We start from the raw sequence: 16248 nt of genomic DNA on the forward strand, positions 1-16248 counted from the left end.
GAAAACCTCGACATCAGTTTTTGCGTCTTCCAATCTTTGATAGAGTACCTCATTAGCGTTTGTCCTTGACTGAGCAACAGCCTGCTTCGCAGCTTTTTTAGCTTTTTTGTATTCTCTGTGGTCTTCTTCCAGTTTTGTCAGTTGCCAAAGCTTAAAAAGTTCTCTTTTATCTCTTATTGCCTCCTTGACATTGTCATTCCACCACGTAGGATCTTTATTGGTACTAATTCCACCTTTCGATATTCCCAAATGCTTTGAGGCTTCTTCCTTGCAAAACTTTTCGAAATTTGCCCACATTGCGTTTGTACTATTGTTGTAATTTAAAGCCAGATCGTTTTCTAAGTATTCAATAATAGATGTAATGAGCTGTTTACCTTTATCAGATTATAGTTGGCCCCATTTGATTCTAGGTGTTCTATCATAATTGATCTTAATATTTTTGGGCAATATAAATTTAGATACCAGAAGTCGATGTTGTGAAGTCAGTGCCTCTCCCGGGATTACTTTGCAATCTTTAAAGCTTTTTAGAGAAGACTTTTGACAGAGAATGTAATCAATTTGGGTGTTATTTCCAGAGCTTTTATAAGTTATTAGATGTTCATCTTTCTTTTTAAACCAAGTGTTAACAATAGCTAAACCATGCCTAGAGCAGAAATCCAGAATAGATGTTCCTTCTCTGTTTACAGAGCCATAACCATAGCCACCATGAACATCTCGATAATCTACGGCCTTTTCACCAATGTGCCCATTTAGATCTCCGCCTATGTACTTTGATTCATGATCTGGTATTAAGCTCATGAGATCATCGAAATCTTCCCAGAAGAGAGATTTATCTAATTCTGTACATCCGGATTGGGGTGCATATGCGGAAATTATATTTAGAGGTGTTTGATTGTCCATGGCGAGTTTTACAGCAATTAGACGGTCGCTTTTTCTATCCACTTTTATTATTCGTTGCTTTAGATTGCAGTCTAGGACTATACCCACACCATTCTGGGAGTTCTTAATGCCATGATAAATCAGTTGGTAACCTAACCCAATATCTCTGGACTTGGAGCCTTTCCATTTCGTCTCTTGTATACAGCATGCATTTATATCTCTTCTTTGCAAAACCTTAGCCAGTTCTTGACATCTTCCAGTAAGGGAACCTAGATTCCATGTAGCCAATCTTATTTTACATTGGGTTGTCGGTTTATTGTCTGTTTTTAATTCTACTTGCTTGTCGCTTCCGGGGGACCCCCTAGTATATTCTTCTTTATTCGCATCCATATCACATAAACTCACTCTATCGTCGCTTCGGGGGAACGCCCTAGCAGAAGTGCCCTTTCTTGATTTTTTACTTTTCATGATTCGAGGAGAAAATGATTGGCTTGAATTTTACGGCCGGTTGCCACCTGACACCAAGGTTGTCATCTATATCAAGATGTGAGCGCCGCCGTTGGCCCAGTATAGGGCTCTTCCGCCGCCATCTCTACTGTATACTCCAACCCAAGTACACAGCACTACTACGACCTGTCCTTCGATTATGCCAAAGTAGCTCGCAGTAGGGATTTGGTAACGAAGTGTTCATCTCCGGCCTCTTGGTCCGCGGGAGTTGTATCGTAACTCCTACCCTTCAAATACTTGTTATGGTACCCGAAGGGCATTCCCCTATCCGCCACCTGGGGACGCGTTCTCTAGGGGTTGAGGCTCCCCCGAGAAAGGCTCCCCCGAGAATTAATGTGTAAATATACGCTTTAATTAAACAAAAGAATGAGAAGTTATGCATGACGAAAAATGTTAAAAAATAAACGTTTTACGACACTTTGCGACAAAATTCATCCATAAAACATAATAAGTATGCGAATTTAACTCATTTTTTATACATTGATGGTAATATTATTACTTAAATTCTTTGAAATACGCTTGTAAGCTGATTTTCCTTTTTCTTATTTCTACATAGGTACGATTAGTGAAATTATAGCCTTATAAGTTATAATATCATCTTCATAAGCATCTTGTGTGAATCTATCGTTCATTACTTATTAATTGTTGTTGTATCTTTAAATATAAATGATAAGGCGGATTCACACAGTTCAAGCAGCTGGGAAGCTGCCTGGGAAAGCGGCGGCATACGTGCTTTCATCGGCGAGCTGCATTGACATAGATCGAGCTGCAGCCTCACGCGGAAAATGCTTCCCGAGGCTTCTCGCTCTGTGTAGACTCGCCAGTAAAATAATTATCTGTAGCTTTAATGTTCTCAATGGTAGTTCATTTTAAAAAATAATTGTTTTATTTGTAGACGCATGTTCCCGACGGTGCGCGTGTCGTTCGGCGGGTGCCGCGCGGAGGCGCGCTACGCCGTGCTGCTGGACGTGGTGCCGGTGGACGGCAAGCGCTACCGCTACGCCTACCACCGCTCCTCGTGGCTGGTGGCCGGCAAGGCGGACCCGCCCGCGCCCGCGCGCCTCTACCCGCACCCCGACTCGCCCTTCTCCGGCGACCAGCTGCGCAAGCAGGTCGTCTCCTTCGAGAAGGTCAAGCTCACCAACAACGAGATGGATAAGAATGGACAGGTACCATTGAGATAAATAGCTTAACGTCATTATATTGCAGCCAGTAACTCCCTTAAAATGACAATATGGTTAAGAAAAGCAATTATAGAAGTATAAGCCAAATTTACGTTTTATTATATCATAATTCAAATCAGAACTAAATATTATATAGCGCAACACAGATAAAATATTTTATAGAATGATTCTGTTGTCAAACCTAATAATAAACAATTGTTCCAGCTGGTACTAAATTCCATGCACAAATACCAACCACGGATCCACCTGGTGCTCCGACGGGAGGGCGCTATCAACGCTCCAATAACTGATCTCGAACAAGAAGAATTCAAGACGTTTATATTCCCCGAATGCGTTTTCACCGCTGTCACAGCCTACCAAAACCAACTGGTAAGAAAAACATAAAACATATGATCTATCACTACTTCAAGTTTTAGGTAATTCAAATTTTAGACGACGTTTAAATAACCGCAAGCAAACTATTGCAAAAACTCGGAGGACTCGAATACACTAAACTTCACTACAAAAACAAGCGATTAGAACACGTGACAGTCCTATAGGTGTTCTAGTATTATCTCGACGATCTCGAAAATAGATCACAGGACATATCTCAAATGGCAATGGGTTGCTCAGTGTATCGACATGTATTTCGGTCGCACTAATTGCATCTCGCTGAAAGGCATGTCCAGCCAGACTTTGTTCACAAAGGAACGCATTTTTGTCGATCGCGCGGCCACACGCGGGCGGCAACGTTGATGGACGGACGGCGCGTCGGACAACCGACCAGGGTGACGAGTAAAGTTTTCACCTAAACTAAATATAGGTGAGCCGATGGGCATTTGCTAATGTGCTCCATTGTTTATTGGGGCCGGGGTTTCCATCGCAATATGATCAAATAACAGTCGAATGGGAAGGAGTACCTGGAGACCATCAAATCTGTGATATTTTTTATTAATTGTGATAAGTGCTAAAATATTTATCAGTAGATTCATTTTTTTACTATTACGCTACGTAAAAACAACAAGGACATTTATCTGGAAACCCTTATACACCCATTTGAGGTGTATCTTCTATCATCAGAATAATAGAACAATAAAACCAAAAACCAAAACAAAAAAAGTTCCAACTATCGTTTAAACGCATTTCATAAGCATTTACGAGATGCGTTTGGCTTATCGTGTAGCTCGAAGTATCTTTGTATCGGCTCATATCGCACATGTCGCCACGAGCAATTAATTCCCTGTCACAGAAGCGTTTGGGCGTCTCCGTGTTCCTCGTTTTGTTTCCACCGCGCGGTAATTAGGACGTTTTGAGGTTCATAAAGGAAGCGTTACTTTATATCGACAACGCGGCACATAAATCTTCATTCATTCGTTAATTAGCTACTGCGTTTCGGTAATTATTTACATGAAGTTCATGGTTTCTTAAATTAAATCTATTGTGGTCTGACTTAGAATTTACTAAAATAGTTATCGACTTGTAACGTGACATTGTTTAGCGTAACACTGATGTAGGACCTTAATATGAATTTCTTACATTAGGAGTCTTAAATATATGTAATTATGAATCAGTCATTATAATACAACAATATCCATGCATCTTAATTAGGAACAGACGGCAGCAGATGATAATTTCATTGACCACCTACGTTTAGTAGGAAAATGGCTCCCCTGTGTAACATTATTGATAGCTATTGATTCAAATGTGCCTAAAATGTACTAAATTATTGCTAATGCAACTCCTTGTCCGCATCCATTAGGCATTAGGTATATATGTATCGAGGAGGATTTTTATAAAAATAGATATTTTAATTCATCTTAAGTTTACTGTTTATGATACATGAATAATGCTAATTCTTTAAGATTCGACATTAATGCGATATCAATTTTATGTGTTTAAAAATATATAATTCATAATAAAAGTAGGATTATGTCACACGCACCATCGATCAGTCATAAATTAGCAATCAAAAGTATTAAAAATGTTATTATAAAACGTTCAACAAATAAAACGTTTGGGAACATTCAATAAATCCCAGTACCACAGAATGTGGAGCGGTATCGGTGCTTCGATCAGCTCAATTTGGCTGACGTCACATCTCTGACAGTTAAAACATTTGTCGAACACAGATAGTGTCAGTGATAAGCCAATCCCTTACAACAATAAGAAAACACTTAACGTGTTTGCACCTGCGCCTCTCGATATATCTTACGCCCGCATAACTTGACGCGTGACAAAAAATCTGATATCTTGAAGCAATCGCAGCATTTACATATTCAAAGTGTGATATATACGATCTGAAACAGAACTAGTAACACCTTTTTACGGAATTCCTTTAATTTTTGTTAATGAAGCAACAATCGGTAACAAAATGTCAAAATTATGACTATTCGTAAGATCTTTGTGATTTAACATATTGAAGTTTGAATCAGTAGGACTGTATTAAAACAAAAATTGTGAGCATTTATCACGAAATTATGTGATAATGTTCTTTTTTACTATTTTAAGACTTAGGTACTAATTATTAAATAATTATTCTGTAATTATAAAATAAGTAGAGACCGGCTCTAGCTCAACGAGCTTTTGTGAAAAACAAAATAGTAATAAATTAAAATGTTTGACCATTTTGGTATTATAATTAAAAAGCATTTAAAAAACCAAGAGTAGGTACATCAACACTTTTTTATTAATATTATACAGTGTAAATACAATAATACATTTATATCATTTAGCTACCGCGCATTTAGTTAACGCTAATGGAACCGGAAAATTAAACGCATCTTAAATAAAATGTTTTACACATTCACAGACTGACAGTCTGATCTCAAAACGGGTTTAGCTTTATTATAAAGTATTCTTTAGATTGGAACGGTTACATTATTGTTGGATAAGACAAAGTTTTCAATAAATTACAAATAACATGAAGTTAAGCGAACAAAAGCTCTACTTGATAAATATTCTAACAATTTTTTAAAAACATTATAAAATCTGTCACTAACTTTATAGCTGACGTTAGCATCGATACAAAATGAAACATCATTATTGGTGCTTTATCATTCCAGAACGTAGATATAAGACAAGATAAGATCGTTGAGTAAAAAAATATGAATAGTGTTTTTTTGTGCGTCGCAGTGAGACGCAGCGTCGCCGAGAGCGCCGCGGGGTGGTTTCCGACTAAACCTATGCTTTACACCCACCACAATGTTCGTGAACAATCCTTTGTCAGGAATTCGATTCGGAGGAGGTGACAATGTTTGTTAGACTTTACGCATTCTCCACACAATGCACTTTTTTAATAGCCGATGACTTGTGAATTTGTTATGATCGATCGTTCCGTGGAGGATCGCGGATGGCAACCTGCGGTGACTGATTGGGAGTATACAAACATACTTAACGTCTTTGAACGGCGTCAATGTTCTGTTTGTTAAATAATTCATTAATAATACAGAGCTGCCCAACAGTTCCCATCAGTAAAAGTCTTATTTGTTCTCAGTCACGCCACTTATACGATTTCAAGAATGAAAAGATAATCACAAAAATAACTTGCACTTAACCGAGAGCATCTATGCGTTAATGCGATCAATAGCTACTTAATTGAAATTTATATCTCATTTCTCAGTATCAATAATCAATATTCTAAAACCAAATCCGAAGCTATTCTCGCATTGAGCATCTATAAACGGGTTTCACTCAGACACAATCGAACAATATAAAGAAGGAGTAAAGGCAAACACAATTTCAATAACAAAAGGGAGCCATGACAAATAAACATATTTCACGGGCCAAAATGGCTGCGGTCAGGTGTCATGAGGTGTCCCTCCCTCCCTCGGCCCGCGCGCCTCACCCCCTCACATCTCTTTTTCTTCAAATAATCGATTCATTTTTATGAATACGATACTTTTATATTTGTCAACGTGCTACGTCCATGAGATTATAAAAAGTAAGCTTATAAAATGACAAATGTATTGAAGACCCAACACAATATTACCTGTATATTTTAATACTATTTTATACGAAATTTGCATATTTTGATAAAACTGATCCATTGAAATATAAGTTAAGGATGTAGCAAATTAGTTGAAATACGGGGATAATGTTTTTTTTTTATGTGATCAAAATATTTGATTAGAGCCAGTAGTGTCTCTACATCCGTTCATTTTTCAAGCAATAATACGGCGCGATAACACGAAACCAACATAAGTCAAAAATACAAGAAGTCAACGTACTTGCTTTAAAGAGAGGATTTAAAATAATTTAACATGAAATTATTTATCGGTGTTCCATCTCTTTCTGCCTCATGCCATTGGACAGTTAGTGGGAAACTGTGATCTCTTTCTTACTTGCCATCGATCACACGAGGTGTGACGTCACGCAGAGCCGTCGTGTGCGGCCGGTTTGAATTTATTGCGTCTGCGCACCGAGCCACCACAGAAGAACTACATTTATTGTACCCACAATGAGCTTTATAATTATTTACATAAAATATTTACCTTTAACTCACAATATCTTTGAATTAATTGTCATATCCCGGAAAATTATGTTGATACTTCAAAAATTGTATTTATGGCCTAAATTCATCAAACGTTAGGGCAATTTGGTCCTCCATGTTCATTAGTATCTGTGATTAGTATCATACAGTTTATTTGAGCTTAAAGGAGGTATTAATAAAATTCTTATTCATATCCGTAATGCAAACTCCTTTCTACACTTCATTTTATCTTATGATTTATGATGAAGTCCTAATCCTAATTTATCTGTATCCCAATAGACACTGTCAAATTAGACAGATCTGTCCGTTAATAATAACAAAATATAATGTGTTCATCGAGTTAAACAATTTATATTTGAAATGTGGCAAATAGCCTATTCAATAATATTCAGGCTCTACAACAATAATTGCGGACATGAATGTAAAGTTGATTTCATACTTACTGTAGGATCTCTAAAGGATCTGATAACACGTCTTAATAGTGACGATCCCAACTAAAATGAATTTATAAATTAAAAATAAATATAAATTGCTGGTAGCCATGTGGATGGGCAGAATTCTAATAAAGGTGGCCACGGAGATAGCAGAAAACTTATACAACCTGCACTGCATTTCATTAATAATTTCTATCGGGAGCATACGAGACAGCTTACAACTTATTGAATTGTTAGATGAAGATGAGGGGTTGTAATATTTATAGCGATCTTACATATTTATTAATACTTTAGCTATTAGATTTTACATCTGTGACAGCTCAATATGAGATTTTCAATAGTTTTTGAAAAATATAGCCTGAAGTTGAAACGTATTTTCCTTTAATACCTAAATCATTATTAGATGTTAAATGAGATGTCAGGACGCGAAATAATGCTCGTCAGTGGTCATGCAGCTCCATAAGTTTAATCTATTTAATGTTCAAAGAGACATTCTACATATTTTATCTCATTATAAATAAAAGCAGTTCCACGAGCTATCAATGCCTCATAACTAATTCCAGAACACTTGCAAAATAATAAAGCATCGGTTTTCTCGAAAATGTCGTTTACAAGCCTCACAGCTGTTGGCCGTTTAAAATTTATTGTTTTTGCCATAATAATATAACGCGTCACGTTAGCTATACGTATGTTGATTTTAATTTTCATCTTCAAACATTTTACATTCTAGAGAAAAGTTGTTTTATTTTTCTCTGAACATCAGATTTACGGCAGTATTGACGTTTCGTACTGATTCTCCTTTTGAAAATTGTATATAGAAATATTACTTTATTTTGTCTTATTTTCCTTATCATCTCTGTTCTAAAATCCCTATATAGATCAACAAGGATCAACATTAACTTCCACTTATCTGTCTTATTATGGTAGATCTTTACGGCTGATGAAACATCTGATGAGTCTCCTGACGCGTCTGTTCGGATATTTACCTTTACCAAAAGTATATTATTCAATGTTAATGATCACAATAAGGAGCCACAAATTAATGCGGAGCAATAAATAGATATGTGCATCGTTCATCACGGCCCTGCATCAGTCAATGGCGGCGCAGAGCTGTGACATTTATTTATTCCACTGAATATTCCCGTTTTATAACACACCGCATTCCCTGTTTACACGACAGGCGACAAACGTTTTTGTTTCGCCGTTTTAAGCCGTTCTGACAGACAAATTCACTTTAGTGTGATTTTTTTTTCTTTGGTATAACCTACACAACAATTCAAAATGTACCTTCTTCAAGATTTTTCCCTTATACCAGATGACTTCTTAGACATACTTACATGCTCAACTTTTAATACACATAACAATAAATATGTTATTAAAAAATATACAAAGATTTTAGTTAACAAAAGTTTTAATAAAACCCAAAGTATATGATAATGATGGCGTCTATTAAAACGCACATGCACGCCGCTAAAGTTTCCCTCTTTACGACTTTTTATGGACTTTTTTCTGGCGCGAGAATAATGTCATTAAAGTCGCCTTTAATGTTGTCAGTGAGCAGGAGCGGCATGCCGCCCAAGGCGAACGTTTGTTGATACTTAAATTAGGTTGTTTTGACACGCCTCGTCCTTATGTTTGTACTAAATCTAATAAACGTTCGAAGCGAGAAAGCGATCCATTCATTATTCTGTTTGTACTCCCGCTGATGTATGTTTCTTATATTCGTTAAACGACTTTCTATTGATATCGGACAGGTCCTGTGTCTTGTTACGTTATTGGCATTTTAACTATTCTTGTCGCTGTAACTTTATGAAAAACTGAAAGATGTCTTTTGGAAAATACACTCATACATAAAGGACTTTTTTTATAGATATCTCATAGCATAATTTGAATAATGGATGTATCATGAGTGATATGCAAATTGTTATTGTATAGAATACCTATTTGTTCTATGGCATTGTGTAGGACATTCTTTCAAAAGCTACTACACGGTCTCACGCGCACTCATTACGTCAGGCGAAGGCGCGAAGTCCATTGTAGTCAATGTGTACCAGGTGGGTGTGCAAGTGTAAGTAGCTGCCTGACCCTCGACATCTATCCTGCTTCCCAATTTGACGGAACGACGTGTTCTCTCGGACAATCGCAGCTCATTGTGCCTTCATGACAAAGCATTCATTCATACCCGTGACATGTTTCGAAATGTTCTATACCGATGTTTGAACTGTTCGTAAAACCCAACGTCTACTCTCTATTTTTATAATCATTATAACACGATCGAAAGTGTCGTAGACTTGACGCGAACGAGACGATAATTTGGAATGTTTATTATTTTCTTTGATCCGGAACAATACTAGTGTAGCATTTGTTCAGATATTTTATAGGTTAACGCGTATCTATCACAGATCAAACAGACACATAAATATTTTTAAGAGGAAAATAATTAATTCCCTAAGCTCCACAGTGTTTCTTCAATTTTAAAAATAACATTCCCACAAAACACCTACAGTTACTCCCAAATTATTTCGTTCCTGCGAACTAGCCAAAACACCTTACAATTATCTCAAACAGGTAACATTCTCACATGACTCACGTGGCGAAGCAGCGCTAAATAAAGTATCAAGTAAAATATCAAGACAAAAGTGTGTTGAAAATAATACAGCGCTGATCGCCATTAGAGAATAGTTGTACCGATCAGGCTGGTCGAATCACTCGGCAGATAATTACTGGCCCGTCACCGTCGGCTGGTACGCGAACTGCTGAAAGATTGACACGTGCGAGACGGCTGCCCGATGACTTGTTTATTGCGAATACTGTTACGCCAAATTTACACTATGCCAATTGGAACGACTGTCCAATAAGATGATAATTAAACTCGCTTCCCGCCAGGCGACTAGTATAACTGCACGCTTTCCCGTAAACTGTGTTTATTATGTTCAATTCTTATCCTAGTTCGTGTGTCAGCGACAAATTGGATTGAATGTTGCGTTTATTCAAATAGCTTAGGTCACCAGACATTCTATTTACAAAGTATCGTTTGAATGGCTCCAGGTTTGTGGATATTTGTCGTAAATATTATTCACAAATTGTACGGAGCCCCAGCGGGAGCGCTGCGCAGCGAGGGGGCGATTTCTCATCGTGTAACTTGTGCAAAGCCAAACACATTTTTAACACCTCGGCCTCTATTTAAATCAAACAAAATACTTTACGAGTACGTCGACTTAATTCAATGCGCATTCTTAAACTGTGTTGCTACGTACCAAAGTACTTAATTAACTCCAGCTTTTTATAAAATATTTGTAACGATCGAGTAAATTAGGGGATGATTGTGATGTTTCTTGAATTGAAATGTAAAACACTTTTCTTTGTTACAGATAACAAAACTCAAAATCGACAGTAATCCATTCGCAAAGGGATTCCGCGACTCTTCTCGTCTCACAGAATTTGAAAGGTAAATATCTACTCTGTATAAAGAATTTTCCGTGCTAAGAGAAATTGTGTGAAAAGTGAAATATCAGAAATGTATTTGAATATAGTATTAACAAACTCGCTCAGTGGAACGTTGGCAGTGTATCATTGAAAGCATGAACATTCATTAAACCTCATTACCTGTATGACAGAATTCGGTATCAGTTCACTGATCTCATTGGCCACGCTCTCAGAAACAAACGCAGCGACACTGATTGATGTCTGTGCGTACACAATTACGTCTCTATCTTTACTTCATAGATAATCGATTAGATGCAAATGCACTGGCCATAGGAAGCTTATAATCTAGTTCAAACTCTCATTTATACGACTGCGTAATTTTATCCAGTTTCATATCTTTTCCAATCTCTCCACTTTGCTCCGCAAAAGCACAATTATAAACATGCATTTCATTTTTTATTTTTCTTTGTTGAGATTCTATATCACCGGAGAGCACGAAAGACCACCAACATTCCCTGACGATGCGCGTTTCAACGCGGCGAATTATAGGTAGATACATTATCTTATTACAAAAAAACTTACCACTTCCTATTCAATTATTTGATATAGTATATGGTATTAAACGTTAATTTGGTTTCAGGGAGACAATGGAGTCGATGTTGGCGGAACAACACTATTTAAGATCGCCTTTGCGGCCGTTCGATCTCGATCAGCACAACAATAATTTGACACTGGAGGAGAAAGCGATACTGGCCGCTCGGTCACAACTGTTCCTAAGAGCTGCTTATCCTCTGTATGGAGTACCTGCGGCCGCTCTCTGGGGTCAATGGGCATGTTTAGCCCCGCAGCTTCTAGCTCAGCAGCATTTGGCATCTGGATCGGGGCTACAGCTACCTCGGCCGGTGTATCCAGGGGGAGTGCCCGCGCCTCTGTCGCAGCACCGGTTCTCTCCATACCCTCCGCGAAGGTCATCGCCAGGGTCGTCGCCGGACTCGTTGCGGGACCCCAGCCCTCACCCCCTCCCCCCACATCCTCCGCACACGCCTCACCCCCCACATAGTCCGACTTAAATCTTCTTAGATCTTGTATAAAAACAAATTATTTATCAGTATAGTGATGTTCTTGGACAGAATGGGTAGAGCTTGTCAGGGCAAATGAATCATTTGTGATCAATATTTAAAAGACTATTTTATGTTTAAACGTGCTTGATTTTGGTGATTTTAATATTATAACTAGCAAATAAATTAACTAGTACAATAATGTACAAATGTAATATTTACGCGTAATCTGAAAACAATAAGATTTGAACTAAAATGCAATTGCTACAATATAAAATATTATCTCAAATGTGGTTTTCTCATTGTAAGCTAGCATCGCATCGTAGCATACTTGTTTAGAGCTAGAAGATACTCTTGCAAAAATACAGTTTATAGGGAAAAGTTGATATTGTAAAGTCGGTATAAGAAATTGACGGATGTAGAAAGTTTAATAACTACAAGTATTGTAAAATTGATCTGAAATTGAAACCGTGTATTTTATGGATGCTCAACACTGTGTTACTTTCGTAAAGCACCTCTGTAATATATTGTAATATATTTAATATTTAGATGTTATTTAAGACTGTAATTATTGTTGTAACATCATTTTATGTTCCTAATTATTTTCTGTAGCAATAATTTCGTAATATTATTCATGTTATAATCGGTAGTGTAAAAATGAAAAATACATGATTAGATAGAAGTCTTTGGTATTTATTTTATAAATCTTGAATAGCAAATGTTTTGGTTGTTTAAGTGATATGTGCAATACAACAGAAAAAATAATATTTAGGTGTTAGATCAATGAGTAGTTTAGACATAAGAGATGCATTGATACAATTACAAATTTCAAGATGTTTAAGAATTGTTCCATCTGGAGAGTTGAAATGATATCGAAGAATCTATACTTATGGACTTAGTAGTTAAAATAGTTATTTTAAATAATATATTAATGAAAATAAAATTAAATGTTTGTTAACATACTTGTTTCGTTTTATTTTTCCCGACCTTAATTTATTTAATACGAATCTGATTGCTCATTTGCTTCAATTAAAGTTGCCACATCATGCGAAAAAGTGGACTAATGACAAATTTTAATGTCAATCTGATATTAATTCTATTTACTAATAACAGAGTAAATAACAGTATCTATAAAAAATATAAAACGTAGGTACATGGTAGGTACCCATATTGTTTGCCAGTCGAAGATCCACATCTCTTCATAAACTCTACATGTATAGAATAAAGTAGTTTTAAAAAATACAATACAGTAATCATAAACACACACAAATCCAAAAAAATAATAATTTAATGTCACTGCAACTGAAGCTGAAATCAAGAGTAATTATTTCATATATGGATTTTAAATACATAGAAAGTTTATGAATTAGATTCTCAGTGCTCTACAATAATTGGTTGCAATACAATTTGGCTAAAAAAATTAAGATAATGTCACTCAAAGGTCAAAACTTACAAATCTGTTGTTTCAAATACCTACCTACATGTGGGCGGAACCAATAGCTTATTTCTTAACATTAGGAATTAGGGTCTGCAATCATTTTAAACATGTTTGCTTGCAGGCAATTAGTATGAATCGTTTTATATTATGATCTGCCAGCCGTTTCTCGTTAGATTTCCAATTGATCTTTTAATTTCAATTATTATTAACAATGTTTTGATAAATCGCAAATAAAAAATCTGCATTATTTTTAAAACATGTTGGAGAGATCATTGAGGACATGAGAACAATTTTGAAAATTAAGCCGATTATGTGCATAATCCATAAAATTTAGAAATTCTTCATGAATTTGCCAAATCTTATCGCTCATTTGATAAAATAAAATTGATTGATATGTAACTATTGTTTTGTCAATGTAATTCCTTTAATAATTTATAACGGCGTACTGCTCATGCATAACTAGTAAGTACCTACGATAGAGAAAATTCAACTAAATTATTGAAAAAAATCTCATAAAATGAATTTTTATTCCAATAGGAAATAGCCGCACATTCAACGTTTATCAATATAAACAGTCGTCTACGTGAACCTTCAGTAGGCCCAAAACAAACCGGTTAACAGTGCCGCTGTTTGCTACTAGATGGCACTACTTGCTTCGTCAAATAACTAGTGCTACTCGTATTCATTTTGAGGAATGTAGAGAATGTGAATAAAATCAATTTTATATACTTTTAAAATATGGTTTAATGTTTTGACGATCATATAGTAAAATAAAATATTTGGGCTTGGTTGCGTTTGGAAAGACTAATGTAGAGTCATCATATTGGAAATTGTTAGTTTTTTGTACCTAAGTACGTCCTATTTATATAATTCTGTTTGCTTATTTTATTATTATATGAGCCGTTTGTATGCTTTTTGAAGTTTTTACGTTTTTAAATAGTAAATACAGGTTTAGTAAATAAATGTGATCATAAACTACAAAGTAGATAGTTACTTACAAAAAGCATTTATTATTAAAAAGGACATAATGTAAAATAATTAAATGATAAGTAAGAGTAGAAAGATCAATGTCAAAAAATACACTCAAGTCTATAAAAATTATCTAACATAATATTCAAATTAAATCAGTATTATTGATTTACACATCAAACAAAGCGTGACAGATTGCGAAATTGTTACAAATTAGAGTGTCACGACCCGCAATTATGCAAAGCGACTATAAAGTTATCTCTAGGAAAACAACGGCGTCACCCCACGCTAACTATTCAATTAAAATGAAACAGTGCTGAGGCGACATTCGAGTCACATAGAGGAAGGGTCGGAGGACTCCATCGAATTAGTTCGGCGCGTGGCCACATTACTGGGACAAATTTCGTGTCCCGAGGGCTCCGGACTGTAGGGATGCAACGCTAATCTAATCTGGATTGTAGCTAATAAATGTTGTACCCACCGACGCGGGTTGCACAAATTTATTGCTTGTAAAACTGTTTCCAATCGTAGAAATTGTTCGGATGACGCCGTACTTTCGATATGGTCTGATTGAATTTGCCATTTGACTGGGTTTCTCATTTCATTTTGACGCCGCAATCTTCTCGGTGAAGTACGAATTATTATGTTGACGATATATCTAGTCTGGTGTAAATATAATTGAATGTAGGGTTTTGGAATCCGTAACAAAGCGTTGTCTAAGTATAGATTATGGAGAAGGCGTCTTGTATGGAGTGGAGCGTATCGCACGTAATGCCATGTTATTGGCCACTCTGCTCATAATCCCCATTTAACTGCGGATCTGCAGGGGTCGGGTGGACGTGCCTCGAATCTTTATGTCTTATTTTTTCTACCGTATATTCGCACTCCTTACTTTTAACATTCAGCCGTCAACAAAACTGAAATACCTACATTGTTAACGAAATGATGATATGCCAGAAAATGTTGACGTTGTAATTAATGTTGGAAATAGTTACCTACTTACCTATACTTTAAGTTTTTTAGCAAGATCAAAAAATATTCTCTACAATTTATATAACTAGATATAAAGAATCACAGATCTTCTCTCTATTCAGTTTCTGTAAAACAAAACAAACCACAAATAAAATTGATGAAAAAAATATTGAAATTTTTTCCTTCACAATATCAATATCCAAACGCGGTTGGAACACTTACAAAAATATAACAGCTTAACGGCATATAAGCCGCCGTCGAGATGGTTTTTATGCTTCAGTAGATACTAAACGTGCAAATAAAATTTTATTACATAGGTAGGTGTCTAGATACGCACACGGGGAGGCAGCCGGCGCTAATGTCACTGTGAACACACACATCTCCACATTTCACGAAAACTGCAAACGTAACTGCGTAATAAATTCACGTTTATTACCGCAAATGTATAAGTAGACTTACATGAGTCGCTAGTCGCTACTGGAACAAATCGACAACCCACAGTTTACAACGAACATAATATCTGTAATATAAACCATTCATTTTGAAATATTCGTACATACAGACATAGGTAATTGCTAAGATGTAGAAGCTAAATTATAGAAGTGTAGAATTTATGAGGTTGAATATTTTTCTTCATTCTGTGATGTATAGTCTCCAGTAGATATAGGTATGTTTCGAAAGTATGCTAAGAGTGATGCGTTATTTTAATATTAGGTACCTACCATTATAATGATTAAAATCAAACTGAAAAAATAATAATGAAAAAAAAAATACATATTTTCATCATAATCATCTCAGAACCTATTTTATTTGTCAAAAATGTACTAATTAACCTGAATGTACTAGTTAACCAATAACATTCAAAGCACAAATACGTTATGCAGGCAACCATAATCTAGATATATTATTGCAA

General features: G+C 36.0%; 1 protein-coding gene across 2 annotated transcripts in view; it reads left to right on the forward strand.

Annotated features, from left to right (window-relative positions):
- The window catches only part of LOC123690747 (T-box transcription factor TBX20-like), a 34651-nt gene extending 21764 nt beyond the window's left edge, over positions 1-12887 (forward strand). The window contains exons 3-7 of one of the 2 annotated variants that reach the window (XM_045634849.1): positions 2282-2555; positions 2775-2939; positions 10844-10920; positions 11373-11447; positions 11539-12887. In XM_045634849.1, coding sequence (XP_045490805.1) covers positions 2282-2555; positions 2775-2939; positions 10844-10920; positions 11373-11447; positions 11539-11968 — 1021 coding nt within the window. In that variant the 3' untranslated portion in view covers positions 11969-12887. The remainder of the gene's footprint in view (positions 1-2281; positions 2556-2774; positions 2940-10843; positions 10921-11372; positions 11448-11538) is intronic. The other variant, XM_045634850.1, reaches the window with a different exon arrangement.
- The last annotated feature ends 3361 nt before the right edge of the window (positions 12888-16248 follow it).

Source organism: Colias croceus, chromosome 3 (assembly GCF_905220415.1).
Source record: "Colias croceus chromosome 3, ilColCroc2.1".
NCBI classification, from domain to species: Eukaryota; Metazoa; Arthropoda; class Insecta; order Lepidoptera; family Pieridae; genus Colias; species Colias croceus.